Source organism: Planococcus citri, chromosome 4 (assembly GCF_950023065.1).
Source record: "Planococcus citri chromosome 4, ihPlaCitr1.1, whole genome shotgun sequence".
NCBI lineage: Eukaryota > Metazoa > Arthropoda > Insecta > Hemiptera > Pseudococcidae > Planococcus > Planococcus citri.
This window is the reverse complement of record NC_088680.1, coordinates 17,567,727-17,588,967: the sequence shown is the minus strand read 5'-3', so window position 1 is coordinate 17,588,967 and position 21,241 is coordinate 17,567,727. Positions and strand designations below refer to the sequence as shown.

Sequence of the window (21,241 nt, the reverse complement as noted above, 5' to 3'; positions counted from 1 at the left end):
TTAAGACTATGCATACACTTTTTCCGCCTTCTTCCGCCTTTGACTCTTTTTACACATTTTAGATTTCACATAATACAGCCTAAATCATCAAAAAATATGAATATTTTTGACACACCACTCAAAAATTCAAAAATGTACCTCTCATCATCTCCCTTTGAGGGCTCATTTTGAGGCTGAGCAAAAGAAAAATGTTAAAAACGAATTTGGAAGGCAAAAATAAGTAAATTTTGACACCTACTCGAAAAATTCAAAAATTTACAATTGAGCATACCCCTTTGAGGGCCAACTTTGGGGCTAGGGTAAAAAATGATGTTAAAAACGAATTTGGAAGGCAAAAATATGTAGATTTTGACACCCCACTCAAAAAATTCAAAAATTTACCACTCAGCACCCCCCTTTGAGGGCCCATTTTGGGGCTGGAGTAAAAAATAACGTCAAAAATGAACTCAGCGCCTCAAATTACCCCTTATTACACATCTAGAAGTTTACAATATCAAAGTTTTGATTTTTGGTGCGCTAAATTTCAATCTGAACCAGTGTGCTGCATAAACTTTAGAAGAAAAACATCCTCACGCATACGAACCACATAATGAAAGCCATCATGCGAAGGACCAGTGGGTATTGAGCTAAATTGATCAAAAAACAAACGTTTCACATTCTCCAGTTCGTCATTCTTGAATACCATTTCGACAATTTTCACAAAATCATCGAAACTCTGGCTAAGATAAGAGGTGTTTTCTGAGTCCCATATCTGACTGATATTGTGGGTAAATGTGGATGTGATGAACCATTGCTTAACCATTGACCCTCGTTTCGGATCTTCATCAAAAACTAGCTCATCAATGATTTCGTAAAATTTTCAAAAATTCGCCAAAACTCCAAAAATTACTTTTAGAATCTGATACTTTGGTCACTGCAATTTTTGCACAACCGCTTTCGATTCAGCCTGGTTAATGAAAATTCGAAAAAATTCAATTTTCAATTCCAAACATCAGAAAAAGTTTAAATTTTTTCAGTTGTCTTATTTTGACCGCTTTCTGACGTACTTATTTCATGAAAAAGTTTATAAAAATCACATTCACAGCAAAAAAATTAAAATTAATTTATTTTTTGAATTTTTTCGAATTTTGATTTTTTTGTGATGAGTTAATTTCACCGAGTGAAGGGGGTTTTTCAACTTTTGCAACAGATACGTAAAAATAGGGGTCAAATGGATCAACTTCACCAATCAAAACTTTTTTCATGTTTTAAATCAAAAAATCATATTTTTTCGCAAACTTTAAATTATTATGAAATCGATTTTGCGACAAGGTACCACCCCAATTTTTTGATAAATGTTGTTCAGCGTGAACAGTGTTGTCCATAATATATTTTTTTCAGAATTTTTGAGAGTCGGAACGATATAAAAACTACGTTTTCAAATTTTTTGAGCTAATTTTTTGTACGAAAAAAAGTGGCAATACCCTCGAGAACTGACATCACTGAGGAAACCTCCGGGTGCTGACTTCACTGAGGAAACCTCCGGGTCCATGTCAGCACCCGGAGGTTTCCTCAGTGATGTCAGTATTTTAATTTTACTTGTTAACTTAACATAACCCGGAGGTTTCCTCAGTGATGTCAGTACATTAATTTTACGTGCTGACATCACTGAGGAAACCTCCGGGTCAAACCCGGAGGTTTCCTCAGCGATGTCAGCATAAAAATAAGTCATCGCTTAAGGGATATCGAGTAATCCACTGCTGAAATGGATGATATTTTAGGTTCACTGAAAACTTTGACACCCCCTGGTTGCCGTAAAAAATGGGCTAGAGGGCTGCGATTTGCGCCATTGGTCATCCCTTCGAAAGGTCTTTCCAAAGGAAAAATTTCAAAAAAATCGCCGAACCCACCAACCACTTCTTGGTTCAATTGACGTGGAATGGCCCTTAATCAAAAAAATTTATATTTTTTCCATCGATGTCGACATTTCTCGGAATTTAATATTCTCAACGCGAAGAAATGTTTTTTTTTTTCAGTTATTAGGAAGAACGAAAATATCAGAAAATTAATAAAAGAAACATCAGTCTAAGTGATGCATTTGCTTATTGTGATCCGATTATTTTTAATCACCAGATGATTACCATGTTAAATTCTTCAAGGATTGAATTTTTTTGATAGGCTAAAAATTCTGAAAATAGAATTGGGCTCACGATGAGTATAAAAAGTAAAATATCGATGGTTTCTTCAATTTGTGTTCCTTATAAATTCATTTTTTACTATGTACCTGACAATACACGTGCAGTTATCATACAGAAAAATTAAAAAAAAAAAAAAAAAATACAGGAATTTACTTACCACCGATGCCGAGAGATTGAATCTTCAAGTTCGTCAAAATCTTAAAATTCTTGGATAAATACACGTGTCACCAATAACGTCCTGTTTTTGTTAACAAACACTGTGAAATGTGAATACCGAGTATCGACTATGGAAGAATAGTTATTGAAAGCGTGATTTAAAAAAAAACAGTTTGAACACCCCTAGTTCCAAACAAAGTACTTGTACCTGGTGGAGGAGAGACTGTCAGTGGGTGTACCACATTAGTATTGTCCTAGAATGGAAGGATCTATTTCTTTCAAAATTTATGTAGGTAACTAGGCACGTGTGTAGTATGTACCACGAACTATACGAAGCTGACAAGAGAACGCGTACATGCTTTCTGTCAAATGATTGTCATGCAGTCTACTGATAAGAGAACCATCTCAAGGTGTCCATTTACACGCAACACGCATCGAAATCACAGGCTATATCTGACGGAATTCTGAAGCCAAAAATCACTACTTTTCACTATCATTTTAAAAACCATTTCCACACAATTTTTGCCCCCCCCCACAACTTTTTCAAATTTTTCGATGCCATTTAGAAAATATAACCTTTCAACACTGCTGTACCGCATTTTTCAATTTCAAAGCAATCAAGAACGCCGAACGAAGTGAGGGAATAAACTCTTCAAAATGTATACAAATTTAAAAAATTCAACAAAATTATTTTTGATATCAGAAGTTTATTTTGTTGGCACTGGCATGTTTCAAATTTGAAAATTATATTTTTTTTTTGAAAATTTCAATTTTGAACAAGAATAGAAAATTGGCCACAGCGAAGCGAAGAGTTTTTGAAAATTCATTAATCGATAGCGTGAGAAGACTGACTTTTCTTCAAATAAAAATCCTTTACGAACGAATTGATTCACTTTGTTTGAAACATATTTTGTACAACAAATTCTGCTTACAATCGAATCGAATCATTTACGAACGATTGGCGATTAAATGAATTGATTGATTTCTTGGTGAATCATTCGCAAACGGATCAATTAATTTATGATTGATTCGGTTTTTGTAAAACTACATATTGTATAGAAATTGATCTCTTTTCAAGCGAAGTGATTCAAATCGAATCGAATCATTCACAACCGATTGGCGATTGAACAAACTGATCGATTTTTAGGTGAATCATTCGCGAACGAATCGATTCATTTACTCAATTTTTGATGAATCATTCACTAACGAATTTATTCGTATAAGTGACTTGTTCGCGAACAAATTGATTCGTATAAGTGACTCGTTCGCGAACGAATCGATTCATTTACTCAATTTTTGGCGAATCATTCACGAACGAATTGAATTTTACTTTTGACGAATCATTCGCGAACGAATTGATTCACAAATTAAAGAATAAATCAATTCGTTGGCGATTGGTTTTTTCAAAAAATTGATCAATTTGTTCACGAATGATTCACCAAAAATTGAGGGTCGTATTAGTACCTAATCGTTCAGGTCTAGTGAGATTTCAATTTTCATCGAAATCGGTTCAGCCATTTTCTAGGTAGGTAATGAGTTTTAAAAAATATTGAAAAAAAAATGTTGTCGCTCGATAAACTTGGAAGCTTTGAGCTTGTGGAACCTGATGATGCTGGCGAAGTAGTCTAGTTGTGAAATTTCAAATTTGATCAAAATCGGTTCAAACGTTCCTGAGAAATTAAATTTTTAAAGTCAGCCCATGAAAATTTCAAAAAGCTCAATTTTGTTTGCTTAGGGAATTTTGGCAGCAAATTAAGTGCATTCTGTACGTGGAATTTTTTCAAAAAAAATTTTAAAATTTAGTAGGTTACGAGGAATTGAAAATTTTAAAAATTTGTAGAAAAAAATGCAGAGCACTCTCTACAGCTAATTTGAATACTTAGACTTACATTGAACAGCAGAAATATAATAACTAACAAATATTTCGTAAGATGTATTAGGTATTTTTTTTATTGGATAGTGGGTAGGTACAGAGTAGTAAATTGCCCGGAAGTATTTAGTTACATCAGTACTTCAAAATTGGCTTACCATTATGCAGCGAACACCACTGCATAAACTTTAGAAAAAAAACCTTATCACGGATACCATTCATAAAAAGTACATGACGACAATGATCAGTGCATAGTGAGCAAAATTCGTCAGAAAACAAACGTTTCACATTCTCCAGTTCGTCATTCTTGAATACCATTTCGACAATTTTCACAAAATCATCGAAACGCCGCCTAAGAGTGTTTCCCGACTCCCACATCTGGCGGACCTTGTCACTAAATACTGATGTGATGAACCATTGCTTAACCACCGACCCTCGTTTCGGATCGTTATCAAAAGCCACACCAATGAATTGGCTCAATTTATTCCATGCATCAACATTCGTAATTAACCTGTCGTCGTCAAAGGTGAGCTTCATAGTTTTCAGTTTCTGTTCCAGGAACTCTCGTTTGAATATTTCAGCAGCAGCTGTATCATGAGAAAAGTAAAATTTCAATACTTCATCGAACCATTCATATTCTGCACGTTTCAATAAGTCTATTAAATGTTCTAAAAACGCAGTAGAATCGATTATCAATTTTCTGAACGTAAATTGGTCTTCCGGGCGTGGCAAATGTTCATTCAGGAAGCTGCTCAAAAAACCAACTTCACAATCTTGGATAACATTTCGGTTCACTGATCTAAAAATCATTTTTTTTCTTTCGTCTTCGGATATGAACTGAAGAAATTGGTCTGAGAATGTCAAACCATTATCATTTAGTAAAAAATGCATGAACAAGTCCAACTTTGTCCGAATAACGTGATTTCTCTGATGATCAGATGCTGTCTTCCAAATCTCACTCAATAAAGACGTTGATTTCAAAGTTACTCGTATACGTTTAGTACTCAACAATCCCTCAACCAATTCAGCAAATTGTTCTACAGTCATCTGATCTCCAGCGTATCTCCATGCCCAAAGTGTACATCCTGATGAATCGGGCCACGGACCGAAAAATCTAAGAACTGTATGTCTCGTTTCACGCAGCAAACGTTGTTGCTGAGACAGAGACATTTTAGAAATAATTTGTTCCAAAATTATATTGCCCTTCGCACTTCTAGGAGTACGCCTGTCATTATTATTAATCCAATCAGCAACAAGTGTTACTCGCTGATCGTCATTTAAACGATCCCAGAAAACGTTTTTGACCATTTGAAACTCAGCATGATATCTAGAAATGGTCCAATCTACTGAATCATTATTTCTGACTGGTATTCTGTGCAATTCATTTCTGAGAAAACAAATCCAATAAAAACAAACAAAATTGCTATTACGATAATTTTCAGTAAAAAATTGCGGTGGGAGGCAATCCAACGAGAATTTACTTATCTCGTCTGCCATACCATATCTACACATCACGAGAAATTTCTGCCAATCAGTCACACTGACATCTTGTAGAACCCTCCTTGCGCTTTTTGAATAGTCGATTTCGCCATTCACCGACCAAACCCACCATTTTGGATCAATAAGATCAATTCCGCTGTGGCCTTCCAGATTTATTGTGCAATAGTAAAAATCTTTCACCCAATCTTCGATCTCTTTACAGACCGTATTCATAGAATTTCCGAGAATACCTCCGATTGAAGCAGGAACATTCAAATGCTTTATAATTTGGTCTACGAGTCTCTGGTAATGACCGAAAAGAGAAAACCCGATCATGTAACGACAATGAATAACATTAGTATCTTCCGCGTCGATAAGTTGGAACTTAGATAAATTGCTGTACCAGATTGTTCGGCAAACTTCGTAAGATGTTATTTCTTGCAAGCTTGGCAGATCGTAGACAAATACATAGCGTTCTTTGAGGCTCTCATCGCCGTAATTTTCTCCAAGTGTTTGATTAAGGGACATCTTGAATTATCTGAAATTTAAAAATCCGTCATTCGACAAAAAAAGTGCAGAATAGCAAGAGGTAAATAGAGCAGGAAAATAACGTAAAAAAGCGAAGGCAAAAAGGAAAAAATTGGCACATTAATTTTTTCTACGGGAATGTGTTCAGATGAACCCCCAGAACTACCGAAAAAAAGCCGACCCCCCCCCTAACCCTGGAGCTAATTTTTTCAGGGGACTAAAACCGGTTCCGATTCACGTTTTTTGCGATTTACTCCGAAAATATTAGGTTTACGAGAAAAACTACCATGACTAAAAATGTTTATCTTCAAATTCTCCACAATTTGATACTAATAATTAGTTGGATTGAAGAAATTATTCACACCAATTCGAGTGTTGCTTAAAAAATTTATGCTTCGTGAAAAAATTCAAAAATTCTTCTTAAAACAACTTTTTTTTTAATTTTTAAAAATTCGCCAAAAACCCAAAAATGAATTTCAGAATTTGAAATTTTGGTCTCGGCGAATTTTGGACGAGCTCTTTTGATTTAGCTTGGTTTCCTTCAAATCCAAGAACGCCAGATTAAAAACTTCCCTGATTAGTTAGCGATAAAATTATTGATCAACCAACAGATATAATGGGTCATTCCACGACAAATCGGCGGATTTCTGCACGAGGAGTGTTCGATTTTTTTCAAAATCAGATCTTGTGTAGAGGTCATCAAACGATGGCGAATGGCGCAAATCGGGCATTTTTTCGATTTTTTTTTTGGCGGAGCTGTGGGGGCTTTGCCGAAAATGGAAATTTTCAGTTGCAAATTGCTCCGGTTATGAGTGCGTGGCATAGAATTTTGAACTTTTTTTCAAATTATAGTACTTTGAGAGGGTAATTGACGAATGATGTCAAAATCAGTGTTGCTATACTTTCAAAAAACCTAAAAAAACGATTTAAAAACTTACGATTTAAATATAACCATGATCTCGACGAGTAAAAATTCTGAAAAAATTCTCAGTTTTAGCACTTTTTATGTAGGTAGTAAAATAACATACTTATTATCAAAAAATTGGACCAAAAACCTAAAAAATGAAAATTCTCGCATTTTTGAGATATACTTATTATCAAAAAATTGGACCAAAAAACTAAAACATGAAAATTCTCGCATTTTTGAGATATTTTATCAGTGTGCAAACGAACATTTGAAAAAAATCCCCCTCCCCCCGCATTTGTTAAAGATTTGACGAGAAATAAAATATCAGAAAATCAAAGTCAAAAAGAAAGATAAAATGCTGAAAATAGAATTATGCTCACGATGAGTAAAAAGTAAAATACGAATGGTTTCTGGAATTTTTGTTTCGTATAGAATGATTTCTACTACCTAACAATAAGATTCTGATTCAACATTGTGGGCTACCCACACGTACCTAACATAAGTTATCATACAGAAAAACTAAAAAATACGGAAATTTACTTACCACCGAGGCCGAGACGATGAATCTTGAAGTTCGCAAAAATCTTAAAATGCTCAAATAAATACACGTGCACCCAATAACGTCCTCCCTTTGCTAACTAACCCTGTGAATATCGAGTTCGAGTATCGACTAAGTATATGGCTAAGCAGTCACGCTAAAGAAGAGATACTGAAAGCGTGATGAAAAAAACCAGTTTCAACACCCCTGTCCCACATTTGTATAGTCCCAGAAATAAGAAAGTATCTTCTTTTCAAAATAATAATGTGAAGGTGTAGGATACTACTACCTGCGAAGCTGACAATAGAACACGTACATGCTCTCTGTCAAGTGTTTGTCAACTGAAAAGAGAATCTCTCTAAGATGTCTACATGGGTTTGAACAAGATGGCGAGATTTGGAAACAGCACATTCTGAACCCCTATAACCAAAATTTCAGCTGCCAAATTGATTTTTTGATTTCTGGCCAATTTTTTCAAATTCAGAATTGATTGAATATTTATTCAATAAAAATAATGACAATTATTAATCCTCGAATTGATTTTAACTCGCCCGTACTTCCAACATTTCCAGGGTGCCTAACAAAATTTCTCCGAAGAAATGCAGTACTTTCACAGTACCTTTTGCATTACCTTATTTTTTTTTATCCAGCTTACACCGACCCCCCCCCCCCAAGAAAAAAATATTTTTGAGCCGGTTGAAATTTGTCGATAAAATTTTTACAAGTATTAATCTACCAAGTGTTGCCATCTTTTAAGGTACAAAATGAACATTTTTTTTTCAATTTTCACCAATTAATTCATTTTGAGGTTTTTAAAAAATTTTAAATCAATGATTCTGAGAAAAAATACAGCACTTTTCAGGCAAAATGCAGTACTTTGCAGTACTTGCAGTACCGAGGATTTCAATGCAGTACTTTTACAGTACTTGCAGTACCTGCAGTACCTGTTAGACACCCTGATTTCTGATCATTCCGGAGCCTCGCATAATTTTGGGGAAAAAAATAGCACTGACCACCCATAAAAATCAAAAAAATTTTCAGTTATTAAGAAAGCGAAAACTTTTGACCATTTTTTTTTTGACAAAAACAAGTCTAAAAATTTTGGTAAAAAACATCGAGCTTATTTGGGGGTTATTGGCAAAAAAGTGACACATTATTGGCGATTTTCGGCAAAAACGAGACTTTTGGGTAATTCTCTAGAAAAAGCGAGGCTTTTTACCAATTTGTTTAAAAAACGAGAACTTTATTTTAGCAAAAATCAGAACTCTTGAACAGATAAATTAATGACTAAGAAATTAAACTTTTTCAAATTTTTTGTCAAAAAGGCGAGATTTTTGGTCAACTTTTAGTTTTGGTAAGAAAAACTGAGACCTTAGGGTAAATTTTGGGAAAAATTGACATTTTTCGTCATTTTGTTAAAAAAAAAAACGAGAATTTTTGTCAGTTTTTGGAAAATGCAAGACTTTTACCATTTTAGTAAAAAGATTGGACTATTTTTATTCTTATCAGGTAGGCATTAGGCAATTGATGGCGAAAAATGATCCAATTATTTTTGTCGAAAAAGTGAGATCAATTTGGTATAGAAAACGATTTTTTAAAGCAACTTTTTGTTTTGATGATAAAAAAAATTGGGTTCTTTATGAAAAAAAATAAAATTTATTTTCGTTGAAATATTTGAATTTTTCGCGAAATTTTAACCCATTTTGATAGGTCGCGATCGCAAGGTCACTTTCAATAACTCTTAAATAGTTCATTTTTACTTGAATGTGGAGAGAGCATGACACGTGATGGCTTACAATTAGCTGATAAAGTCGATTGTGACCTTCTGTGAAAGTCGTTTTTCGAGAACTTTGGTTCAATGGGCGTGGATCGAAAATGAGTTCCTCTATTTTATAGAGGAATGAATTTTTATGATCCCCAGCTTAATGATTTCTATACGAACAGGCTAATAGAGTGGAATTGGGCTCCGGCTGGAATTTTGATATTAACCCGTGGAAGTTGATCCTCGAGGTCGAAACCCCCGGTGACTGAATTTTCAGATTGCTACATCACTCCCTGACCCTCTAAAATGGGTGCTAGGAGGTTGAGAGGGATTAAAAATTTCAAAAATTTGTAGAAGAAAAAAATGGAGAGCAATCTCTACAGCTAATACGCATAAATGGTACTTGTACGTAGAGCGACAGAAATTTAATAACTAACAAAAATATTTTGTAAAATATACCTATCAGGTATTTTTTTTATTGGGTACAAAGTATAGGTTAAGTACAGATTGGTGAATTACACGTAAGTACATAAATTTAGTTGGATCACAACTTCAAAGAAGGCTTTCCATTATGCACCGAACACCACTGCATAAACTTTAGGTAAAAAATTTCATGACGGATATGAAACACGGAATAGGTACTACGGGAAGGACCAATGGATATTGAGGAAAATTTATCAGAAAACAAACGTTTCACATTCTTCACTTCGTCATTCTTGAATACCGTTTCGACAATTTTCACAAAATCATCGAAACTCTGGTTAAGATGAGGGATGTTGTCTAATTAACTCCCGCATCCAGCGGATATTATTGGTAAATGCTGATGTGATGAACCATTGCTTAACCATCAACCCTGCTTTCGGATCGTTATCAAAAACCTCATCAATGAATTGGCTCAATCCATTCCATTTATCGATACTTGTAATTAACTTGAAGTCAAACGGAAAATACATAGTTTTCAATTTCACTTCGAGAAACTCTCGTTTGAATATTTCAGCAGCAGGTGCATCGTGAGAAAAGTAAAATTTCAATGTTTCATCGATCTTTTTATATGCTTCATATTTCAATAAGTATTGTAAATGTTTTACAAACGCCGGAGAATCAATGACCAATTTTCTGAACATCAATTGGTCTACCGGGCGTGGCAAATATTCATTCAGGAAGCTGCTGAAAAAATCAACAGCATAATGTTGCTTAATATCATTTCGCTTCACTAATCTAAAAATCAATTCTTTTCTTTCGTCTTCGGATATGAACTGAAGAAATCGGTCAGAGTATAACAAGCCATTACAACAAAGAAAATTATTCATGAACTGGTCCGACTTGTACTGGATCACGTGATTTCTCTGATGAGCAGACGCAGTATTCCAAATCTCATCCAATAAAGACGCTGACTTCCCAATTCTATTTGTTCTCAACAATTCTTCAACCAATTTCGCGAATTGTTCTACATCCATTTGATCTCCAGCATACTGCCATGCCCAAAGAGTACATGGTGATGAATCGGGATATGGAGCGAAAAACGTAACCATTTTGTGGCTCGTTGTACGCAACAAACGTTGTTGCTGAGACAGTGACATTTTAGAAATAATTTGTTCTAAAAAGAAAGTGCTATTCTTACCTCTATACGTAGACTCATTAATCCTATAAGCAACAAGTGTAACTTGCTCATCGTCATTTAAACGACTCCAGAAACAATTTTTAACCATGTGTAACTCAGCATAATGTTTAGAAATGCTCCAGTCTACTGATTCATTATTCTCAACTGATATTCTCTGCAATTCATTTCTGAGAAAACAAATCCAATAAAAGCAAATAAAGTTGCTTTCACGAAAATTTCTAGTAAAAAATTGGGACGGAAGGCAATCCAATGAGAATTTACTTATCTTGTCTACCATGCAATATTTACACATCACGAGAAATTTCTGCCATTCAGTCAAACTGGCATCTTGTAGAACCCTCCTTGCGCTCTTTGAACAGTCGATTTCGCCTTTCACCGACCAAACCCACCACTTTGGATCAATAAGATCAATTCCGCTGTGGCCTTCCAGATTTAATGTGTGATAGAAAAAATCTATCACCCAATCTTCGATCTCTTTACAGACCTTAGTCATAGAATTTTCGAGAGTACCTTCGATTAAGGCAGGAACATTCAGTTGCTTTATAAGTTGCTCATTGCAGTGCTTCTGGTAATGACCGAAAAGAGAAAACCCAATCATAATACGACAGTGAATAACGTAAATATCTTCCGCTTCGATAAGTTGGAACTTCGATAAGTTGCTGCACCAGATTGTTCGGCAAACTTCGTAAGATGCTATTTGTTGCAAGCTTGGTAGATCGTAGAAAAATACGAACCGTTCTTTGAAGCTCTCATCGTCGTAATTTTCTCCTAGTGTTTGATTAATGGACATCTTGAATTATCTGAAATTCAAAAATCCGTCATTTCGAGAAGAACAGTGCAGAATAGCAAGAGTTAGGTAGGTAAGTATGAAAATAATTAGTCGAATTGAAGGAATTATTGGCCTCAATTTGAGTTGCAAAAAAAATTTATGCTTCGTGAAAAAGTTCAAAAATTCTCCATAAAACAAGTTTTCAAAATTTTCAAAAATTCGTCAAAAATCCAAAAATCAACTTGAGAATTGGAAATCCTCCAAAAAAACTCTTCAAAAAAGAATTACACCCCGCCCTCTCCACGATTCCTAATGAACCTACTCCATGAACAAAAATTAAAAATTTCAGTAAGAAAATGTTATGATATCATGGTGGAATCCGCCCCTAAGAAAAACAACCTACCACTTCACCATTTATTGTATAAGACAATCTATGAAACAGCTAATGAGCCAAAAATTTGGGGGCTGACAAATCTTCCACACTCCAGAGTCAAGTTAGATTACTAAACTTATTTGAGGGATCTGTCCGCCCAAATTTTTGGCTCATTAGCTGTTTCATAGATTGTCTTATACAATAAATGGTGAAGTGGTAGGTTGTTTTTCTTAGGGGCGGATTCCACCATGATATCATAACATTTTCTTACTGAAATTTTTAATTTTTGTTCATGGAGTAGGTTCATTAGGAATCGTGGAGAGGGCGGGGTGTAATTCTTTTTTGAAGAGTTTTTTTGGAGGATATCAGTACTTTTTTTTCTATATTATTGTGATGAAGTGTTCAATCTAATAAATGAAAATAGCATTGGTGGCAGGAGCATGCAGAGAGTGGACAGATTACTGGACATTTGTCATTAAACTGACTGGAATAAAAACAGTGGGTTTTCAAGGGTGATGGGGGAAGGGGTTGCCCAAAAATTCGCCGATCAGTAAAAAAAGACTTTCAATTTTGTCAAATAAAATGACAAATAGCGAATATAAATTTCTAAAATGAAATGAGAGATGAAATGACAAGTTTACCAATAATTGATAAAAATACCTATTAAAAAATTATTATTTTCCTTTTTGAATTTTTTGAAGTTTCAAAATGGAATTTTTTAGTTTAGGAAAAGGATAGAAAAAATAACTGAGTGAAGCGAGTGAAAAAACGTTCAAAAATTCAAGAGGTGAAAAACAATGTGTTTTTCAGGTTCCATTTTTTGGCTTCAAAATTTTGGAATTTAAATGTCAACTTTTTAAAAATTTAAATTTTGAAAATGAGAACCAAACAAACCTGAACAAAGTAAAGCAAAACGTCATTTCAAGAAGTAAAAAAAAACATGTTTTTTCAGGTGAAAAAATGTATCTTGTTTGTTTTAAATAAATTTGCATAATGAAATTTTTTCCATGTTTACTTTTTTAAAAAAAACAAGGGCAAAAGAAAATTTGTACTTTAGGAAGTGAAAAACGTTTTTTTACAATGTATTTTTAAAAATTGAACATGTTAAATAAAAATCATATTGAAAAAATCAGCTTACAAAATTAAAAATTAAAAAAAAAATTTTGATTCTGATGGGGTTCGAACCGGAGTCTACCGCGTGGCGAGCGGAAGCTTAAATCATTCAGCCGCTAGGCTGCTCAACGTTTTAGCGCATTTCAACTGCATACAACGCCGCCAACACGCGTTGTGCTTTAAATTTAACGGACATTTTGATATTGAACGTGTATGTGCAATAATAATAATTATTGCACATAAATTAAAGCTCACATTAATTTGAAAATATTAAAAGGCACTTCTACGATGTTCAAAGTATATTTGAACAAAATTTCAACGTAATTCGTGCCGTATTCGAAGCTGTAGCTTTGTCTAAAGAATCAATAATGGCGAAAATTAGTATTACAAATTAACTGTTTCTTTAGACAAAGCTACAGCCTCAAATAGGGCACAAATCACGCTGAAATTTTGTTCAAATGTACTTTGAACATCGTAGATGTGCCTTTTGATGTACGTACATCTATCCCAGCTTTGGTTTGATTGTACTTTGGATAAATATACTGCTCGTTTTTTCAACATTTGTCATTTTTCAGCATCTTTAGACTCCACTCAAGCTTGATGTAATTGGGCTACAAAGCTCAATTTTTGCATGAACATCAAGTTTGTGGTGGAGAAGTGCCTTTTGATATTTTGGGTTAATTTTGAGAATTTTTGGGGCCCAAAAAGGGGGGGTGCAGGGTCAATTTTGAAAAAATTTACAATTTTTTTTACCTTAGTCAGTAATGGTTGACAAATCAAAGCTATATTCCAAATTTCATCAAAATTGGTTCGGCCAATCCTTCAAACTTTGAGTAAGTGTTGAAGAACAATTTCGCCAAAATGACAAAAAAATGGCTAATTGAAACTTCGCGAATTTTTATCGTACAAAAATTATTCTTATATATTCTGAAAGGTATTTGAAAAATAAGAATAAAATTATCTATGCGTTTTTTGAATAAACGCATAGTTTTTGAGAAAATTGCATTTGAAACTCGGGGAAATTGCATTACGAAATAGTTACAGAATATAACTCCGTCTGGCGTTGCGCCGCCTATGGTTGAACGCGTTCATTACGCGCTTGAAACCGTGGGAGGGCGGGGTGGCAACGCTACCGCGTCGCCTGATTGTAGTCACTGCGATTTTTGGACAAGCTCTTTTGATTTAGCTTGGTTTCGTTCAAATTCAAGAACGCCAGTTTAAAAGGTTGCTTGTTGGTTATTCATCAACATTTTCACTGGATTAATTAATTAAAAAATGTTCCGTCGGGATCGAAAGTTCTCAGATTTTAATATTCTCAACATGAAAAAATGTTCTTTTTCTGGAGTTCGTAGGTAATAACGAAAATATCAAAAAATTAATCAAAACGATAAAAAAGAGCGGGAAAATAACGTAAAAAAGCAGCGGCAAAAAGGAAAAAATTGGCACATCAATTTTTTCTTCGGGAATGTGTTCGGATGGACCCTCTGAACCACCAAAAAAAATCCGACTCTCCTATCCCTGGAGGAAAATTTTTTAGGGGGCTGAAACCGGTTCCGATTCACGTTTTTTGCGTTTTACTCTGTAAATATTGGGTTTTTGAGAAAAACTACCATGACGAAAAATGTTCCCCTTTAAATTCTCGACAATTTGATGCTACGCTCGATACCCATTGCTCAAGGGGGGTGTCCAAAAAAAGGGGTGGAAAGAGTAGGTGTTTCAAAAAAGGTCAGTCCAATAAATTAATCAAAATTACCACTTAAAATCATTCGTTTTGGCTCAAATTTTTTTTACAAAGTCTACTCACCCAACTACTAATCAAACTATCATTGGTTTGTCTTCAACCCTCCTCGGGGGTTCGTGAGGGTTGCTTGATTTTTCAAGTAACACACAGCTACTGAATCATATATTTGAAAAACAAATCTGGACGTGCGATATATCGAATAGTATGTTTTCGAGGTCGCTGAATACGAATATGAACTCATTTTTTGCATACAACCCCTCAAAGCCCCTCTGTGCCCCAAAATGGGGGTCAAAATTTTGAGAAATCGTGAAAAGTCGAGTGATATATCGAATGGTACGTTTTCGAGGTCGCCGAGTGCGAATATGAACTTATTTTTTGGGTCCCACCCCCCAATGTCCCTCTGTGCCCCAAAATAAGGGTGAAAATTTTGAAAAATCGTGAAAAGTCGAGTGATATATCGAATTGCATGTTTTAAAAGTCGCTGAGCACGAATATGGCCTTATTTTTTGGGCCCAACCCCGCACAGCTCCCAACTGCCCCAAAAAAGGCCAAAATTTTGAAAAAATGTGAAAAGTCGAGTGACATATTGAATGGTATGTTTTCGAAATCGCTGAGTACGAATATGAACTTATTTTTTGCCTACAGCCCCTCAAAGCCCCTGTGTGCCTCAAAATTAAGGTCAAAATTTTGAAAAATCGTAAAAAGTCGACTGATATATCGAATGGTATGTTTTTTTTAAAAAAAAAACACGAACTACGAACTACTAATTTTCGATGTTTTCTTCCATCAAAAAAAAAAAATGATTTCATTTTGTTTTTGATTGGTAGCCAATACAGTAGACTCCCGATTATCCGACCTAATCGGGGGTGTAAGGTGGGTCGGATATCAAAAAAGTCGGATAATCCAAAATTGATGTTTTAAGCGTAAAAATGAAGTGCACAAGCTTGAGACGACAAGCTTTCATTCAGAAAATCAAGTTTTGGCTCAAAACAGGAACAAAGAATCGAAAAAATAACTAATAAACAAAAATAACGTACTTTTGTACATAAAAGACAATGAAATACTGACTCAAATTATAATTTTTTGAGATAAGTTGGATCGATTTCAAGGAAAATAACACCGTTAGAATACAAAATGCTGAATCCTGCATTATTATTTACAATCCAAAATCAAAAATTAGATGTTGTTTGGATTATCCGACCTTGGTGGTCGGATAATGCGAAAAGTAAGTCGGATAAATTCGTACCGGATAACCTGAAAGTCGGATAATTGGGAGTCTACTGTAAAAAATGAAATCGAAAACTTTACAGGAAAACAATCGAAATGAAAACACTGAGATAGACAAGAAGATTGACATCTTACCTACTAAAGACATTGAGGATAATTTTGTGGCGTTAGTAGGACGTTTGAATAGTAAAATGAGTGAAATAATAAAAATGAGTCTGTAGTCGTATTCAGCGATCTTGAAAACATACCATTCGACGTATTACACGTTTTTTGGTGACTTTTCGAAATGTTATCCTATTTAGGGGGCGTAAGGGGATTTTGAGAGATCGTAAGTAGAGCAGGAAAAAAGTGCATATTCCAGTTCAGTGTCTCGAAAACATACAAATCGATATATCACTCAATTATTCACGATTTTTCAAAATTTTGACCTTAATTTTGAGGCACACAGGGGCTTTGAGGGGCTGTAGGCAAAAAATAAGTTCATATTCGTACTCAGCGATTTCGAAAACATACCATTCAATATGTCACTCGACTTTTCACATTTTTTCAAAATTTTGGCCTTTTTTGGGGCAGTTGGGAGCTGTGCGGGGTTGGGCCCAAAAAATAAGGCCATATTCGTGCTCAGCGACTTTTAAAACATGCAATTCGATATATCACTCGACTTTTCACGATTTTTCAAAATTTTCACCCTTATTTTGGGGCACAGAGGGACATTGGGGGGTGGGACCCAAAAAATAAGTTCATATTCGCACTCGGCGACCTCGAAAACGTACCATTCGATATATCACTCGACTTTTCACGATTTCTCAAAATTTTGACCCCCATTTTGGGGCACAGAGGGGCTTTGAGGGGTTGTATGCAAAAAATGAGTTCATATTCGTATTCAGCGACCTCGAAAACATACTATTCGATATATCGCACGTCCAGATTTGTTTTTCAAATATATGATTCAGTAGCTGTGTGTTACTTGAAAAATCAAGCAACCCTCACGAACCCCCGAGGAGGGTTGAAGACAAACCAATGATAGTTTGATTAGTAGTTGGGTGAGTAGACTTTGTAAAAAAAATTTGAGCCAAAACGAATGATTTTAAGTGGTAATTTTGATTAATTTATTGGACTGACCTTTTTTGAAACACCTACTCTTTCCACCCCTTTTTTTGGACACCCCCCTTGAGCAATGGGTATCGAGCGTAGCATCAAATTGTCGAGAATTTAAAGGGGAACATTTTTCGTCATGGTAGTTTTTCTCAAAAACCCAATATTTACAGAGTAAAACGCAAAAAACGTGAATCGGAACCGGTTTCAGCCCCCTAAAAAATTTTCCTCCAGGGATAGGAGAGTCGGCTTTTTTTTGGTGGTTCAGAGGGTCCATCCGAACACATTCCCGAAGAAAAAATTGATGTGCCAATTTTTTCCTTTTTAAAACCGCTATTTGCCCGCTCTAAAAGTCAAAAACACTCACGCAACTAGCGTGAGATAACCGGCTTTTCATAAACATGATCGATTATTTTTTTTAAATAATCGATTAATCGAAAGAGAAAATAATAATCGTTAAACGATTATTTTTCAGGCCCGATTAATCGATTAATAATCAGCCCATCATTACCCATCGAGTTCCTAACAACAGGCATCGAAATAGAATTTTGAAAATAAAAAAGGACTTTAAGGACCTTTTTTCACCAAAAAAATGACTAAAAAATGACCTTTAAATTACCGATTTCTAGGCGTTTAGACCCAATATCAACCAACACAATTCATTTTATTTGCTATGAACTGATAAAATTTCAATCTAAAAATGTATGCGGCAAAAAACTTTGAAATTATTTTTATTTGAAATATTTTCATGAAACTAACAACTAATAGTAACATCCAGGCCTTTTTTTTGTAGTTCTTTTCTGAGGGGAACGCTAAATTGAAGTTGCAAGTCCCTAATTTTCATCCCCCCCTGTACATAATTTGAATTTTTGAAAAATAGAATCGAAGTATCTACCCACACCAAATTATTTTCGAAAACCCTTCTTAATAATTTATTATTTGATCGAAACAAAGGCAAAATTACTGCTCGAGCGGAGCAAAAGCTTTAGAAAATTTGTAATTTGAAATGTAGAACAAAATCAATTTTAATGAAAGGATTCGATTTTTCTGATCTCAACACTTTTCAAAATTGGTGGGATAACTTCAATTTTTCAGTGATTTTTTGGATTCTTTGGAAGTTTTTGTTTTTCAAAGGATGGAATTCCTATACTATTTTTTTGCTTTCTTTCTTGCCACTCATGTCAATTTCTCGCCTTTTTCTTGGTTTCTTGCTATTTTCTTGCCAGTAGACACTCACACTGAGGTAAAAACTTGAATGCTACATACATTTTAGATTTAGAGCAATTTCCTTTCATCATAATTCTGATCTCGGTTTCGCTTTTTACTATTCTGATAATTCACAATTTTTTGAAAAAGTTACCAAAATCTATTCATTTTATCATTTTTTAAAATTCGTTCATTTGTTTAATTGTTATGAAAATTTTTCGATATTTTCGAACTTTTCTTTGGGGGGACGGCGTCCCCCTGCGTCCCCCACAAAAAAGCCCTGGTAACATCAATTCCCATTAAAGTATAAAAATAGAAAAAAAAATGATGAATCGAATATCTGACGTCATATTCGTATTCAGCGTTACAAGAAACATACTATTTCATGTGTCGCACGAACAAAACACTTTTTTAATTTTTACCCCCTTTGGGGAGGTTCCGGGGGCCGTGGATGGGGTCCAATCAAAAATCTGACGTCATATTCGTGTTCAGCGTCACCGAAAACATACAATTCGATATATCACATGCCCCAGATTTTCTTTTGAAAGTTTCACCCAAAATTGGGGGTGGGGGTGCTCCCCCTCCGTCAAAGAGTCCCATCTCGAAACCTGAATATTTCGAAACAAGAAATAAACTGAGAAATCGTTTGGGTATTAAGACAAACATTGGTGATTGCTAAGCAAAACATTTATGCTTTAAAAAAAAATAGGTGTACCAAAAACAAAACTGATGAGGAAGTCTGCAAAAGTCTGCAAAAATGCCACCAAAAATCAATTAGGCCTACCTAAGCTGAACTGTCAGAGGAACACGTGAACCGACTTTCCATCGAGTTCCTAACAAGAAATAAACTGAGAAATCGTTTGGGTATATTAAGACAGACGTTACTGATTATTGCTAAGCAAAATATTTATTCTTAGAAAAAAAATAGGTATACCAAAAACAAAACTGATGAGGAAGTCTGCAAAAGGACGCAAAAATGACAAAAAATATCACTTAATCTGAAATATCGAGGGAACGCCTGAACCGATTTTAATAAAACTCGAAATCTCAAAATTTCGGCAATACACCAGTCGGGATGGATAAAGCACTTTGTTCAAAATTTCATAGGTTTCGAGTTTACTCTGCCACAAAATTGGTACATAAACACATATATATATATGTATAGATTTCCCCCATACATTACGCAGCCCATGATATTTCACTGACTTTTTGCGGACCGACTTGTGTTGGCACTAGCAGGGGCGCGCTTGAATTTGTTCACGTGTTCTCACAGCAGCTTACTGCTGGGCCATGCGAAGAAGGTATATACTCCACCAGGTTGGAAAAAGACTGACATTTAGGCTTGTAATTCGATTTTTGATTTTTGAGGAGAGCTCCCCACTCAAGTGTATGTTTTTTAGATATTCCCCAGACTTTTTCCGCCACCAAAAAAATGTTTTCATTGACTTACAGAGAGGTGAGGAGCTCGATTCGCTCGTGTATGTAACGCCAAGTTGATAAAATCGGATAATGTAGGTCTTTAGTGGTGTTTTGCCTTATGTACACACTGTGTTGGCTTGTTTTTGAATGTCTGTAGTGGTCGAAAACAGAACAGACTTTTTGCAGCCCGGTACTGGGCTGCAAAAAGTCCTAATGGGCCGCAAAAAGTCTGAGGTTTATCTAGTATGGGCTGCGTAATACCACTTTTCATGTGTATATATATATAAACTTTAAGGAAACCTGAAAAAAAACTAATGGTCCCACAATGATCCCAACACCCCAAAACGCAAAGAAAATTTACTCCGGACCGAAACTGTCACAGTTGAGACAAATACAGTACCTGACTTTTCTACGAAAAGCCGGTAAAAGAAACATCAGTTCAAGTGATGCGGTTTCTTGTTGTAATCCGATATTATTTTTAATTATCACACGATTATTATATTAAAATTTTTCAAGGATTGAATATTTTTGATGGCCTAAAAATTCTGATAATAGAATCAGACTCAAGATGAGTAAAAAGTAAAATATGGATCCTGAATTCCTGACCACACTGTACAGAAAAACTAAAAAAAATACCTAGGTACTTACCAATGAGGCCGAGAGAATGAATCTTGAAATTCGTCAAGATCTTAAAATTTTCAAATAAATACACGACCGTGCCACCAATAACGTCCTCCGTTAGCAAATCAAACACTGTGAATATCGACTATCGAGACTCCAGTATCGACCATGGCTAAGCATTCACCATGGAAGAATAGAATGATATTGATGGTACAAAACCAGTTTCATCATCCCTAGTTTCAAAGAAAGTACCCGGATGAACGCAGACTTCCGGATTTCTATTGTACTAGAGAATAGATATTTCTTTTCAAAATAATATTACTACGAACTAGTGTTTGTCTACTGACAAGAGAACCTCATCTCGAGATGCCCATTTTCACGCATCCTGTAGACATTTTGTAATCCCACAGGCAATTTCATGGAATTTCTCAAACCATAAACTCACTAAGTACTTTTTCACTATCATTTCAAACAACATTTCCATACAAATTTTGCCTCCCCACAATTTTTTCAAATTTTTTGATACCATTCAGAGAATATCGCCTTTGAACACGGATGTGGCATTTTTCAAATTTCAAAACAATCAAGAACGCGCCGAACGAAGTGCTAAGGGAAAAAACTCTCCATTTTATACAATAA

At 35.0% G+C, this 21,241-nt stretch overlaps 2 protein-coding genes across 2 annotated transcripts; both read right to left on the bottom strand.

The window, feature by feature from the left end:
• Positions 1 to 4,253: 4,253 nt before the first annotated feature.
• Positions 4,254 to 7,804, bottom strand: LOC135845000 (uncharacterized). The gene is made up of 2 exons (XM_065363424.1): positions 7,662 to 7,804; positions 4,254 to 6,220 (listed from the first exon to the last, which is right to left on the bottom strand). Exon 2 carries the CDS (start codon positions 6,208 to 6,210, stop codon positions 4,339 to 4,341), a length of 1,872 nt encoding a protein of 623 aa, XP_065219496.1. The 5' UTR covers positions 6,211 to 6,220; positions 7,662 to 7,804; the 3' UTR covers positions 4,254 to 4,338.
• Positions 7,805 to 9,901: 2,097 nt separating this feature from the next.
• On the bottom strand, positions 9,902 to 20,795 carry LOC135843704 (uncharacterized). The gene is made up of 2 exons (XM_065361664.1): positions 20,630 to 20,795; positions 9,902 to 11,838 (listed from the first exon to the last, which is right to left on the bottom strand). The coding sequence occupies exon 2, from the start codon at positions 11,826 to 11,828 to the stop codon at positions 10,179 to 10,181; it is 1,650 nt and encodes a 549-aa protein (XP_065217736.1). The 5' UTR covers positions 11,829 to 11,838; positions 20,630 to 20,795; the 3' UTR covers positions 9,902 to 10,178.
• Between the last annotated feature and the right edge of the window lie 446 nt (positions 20,796 to 21,241).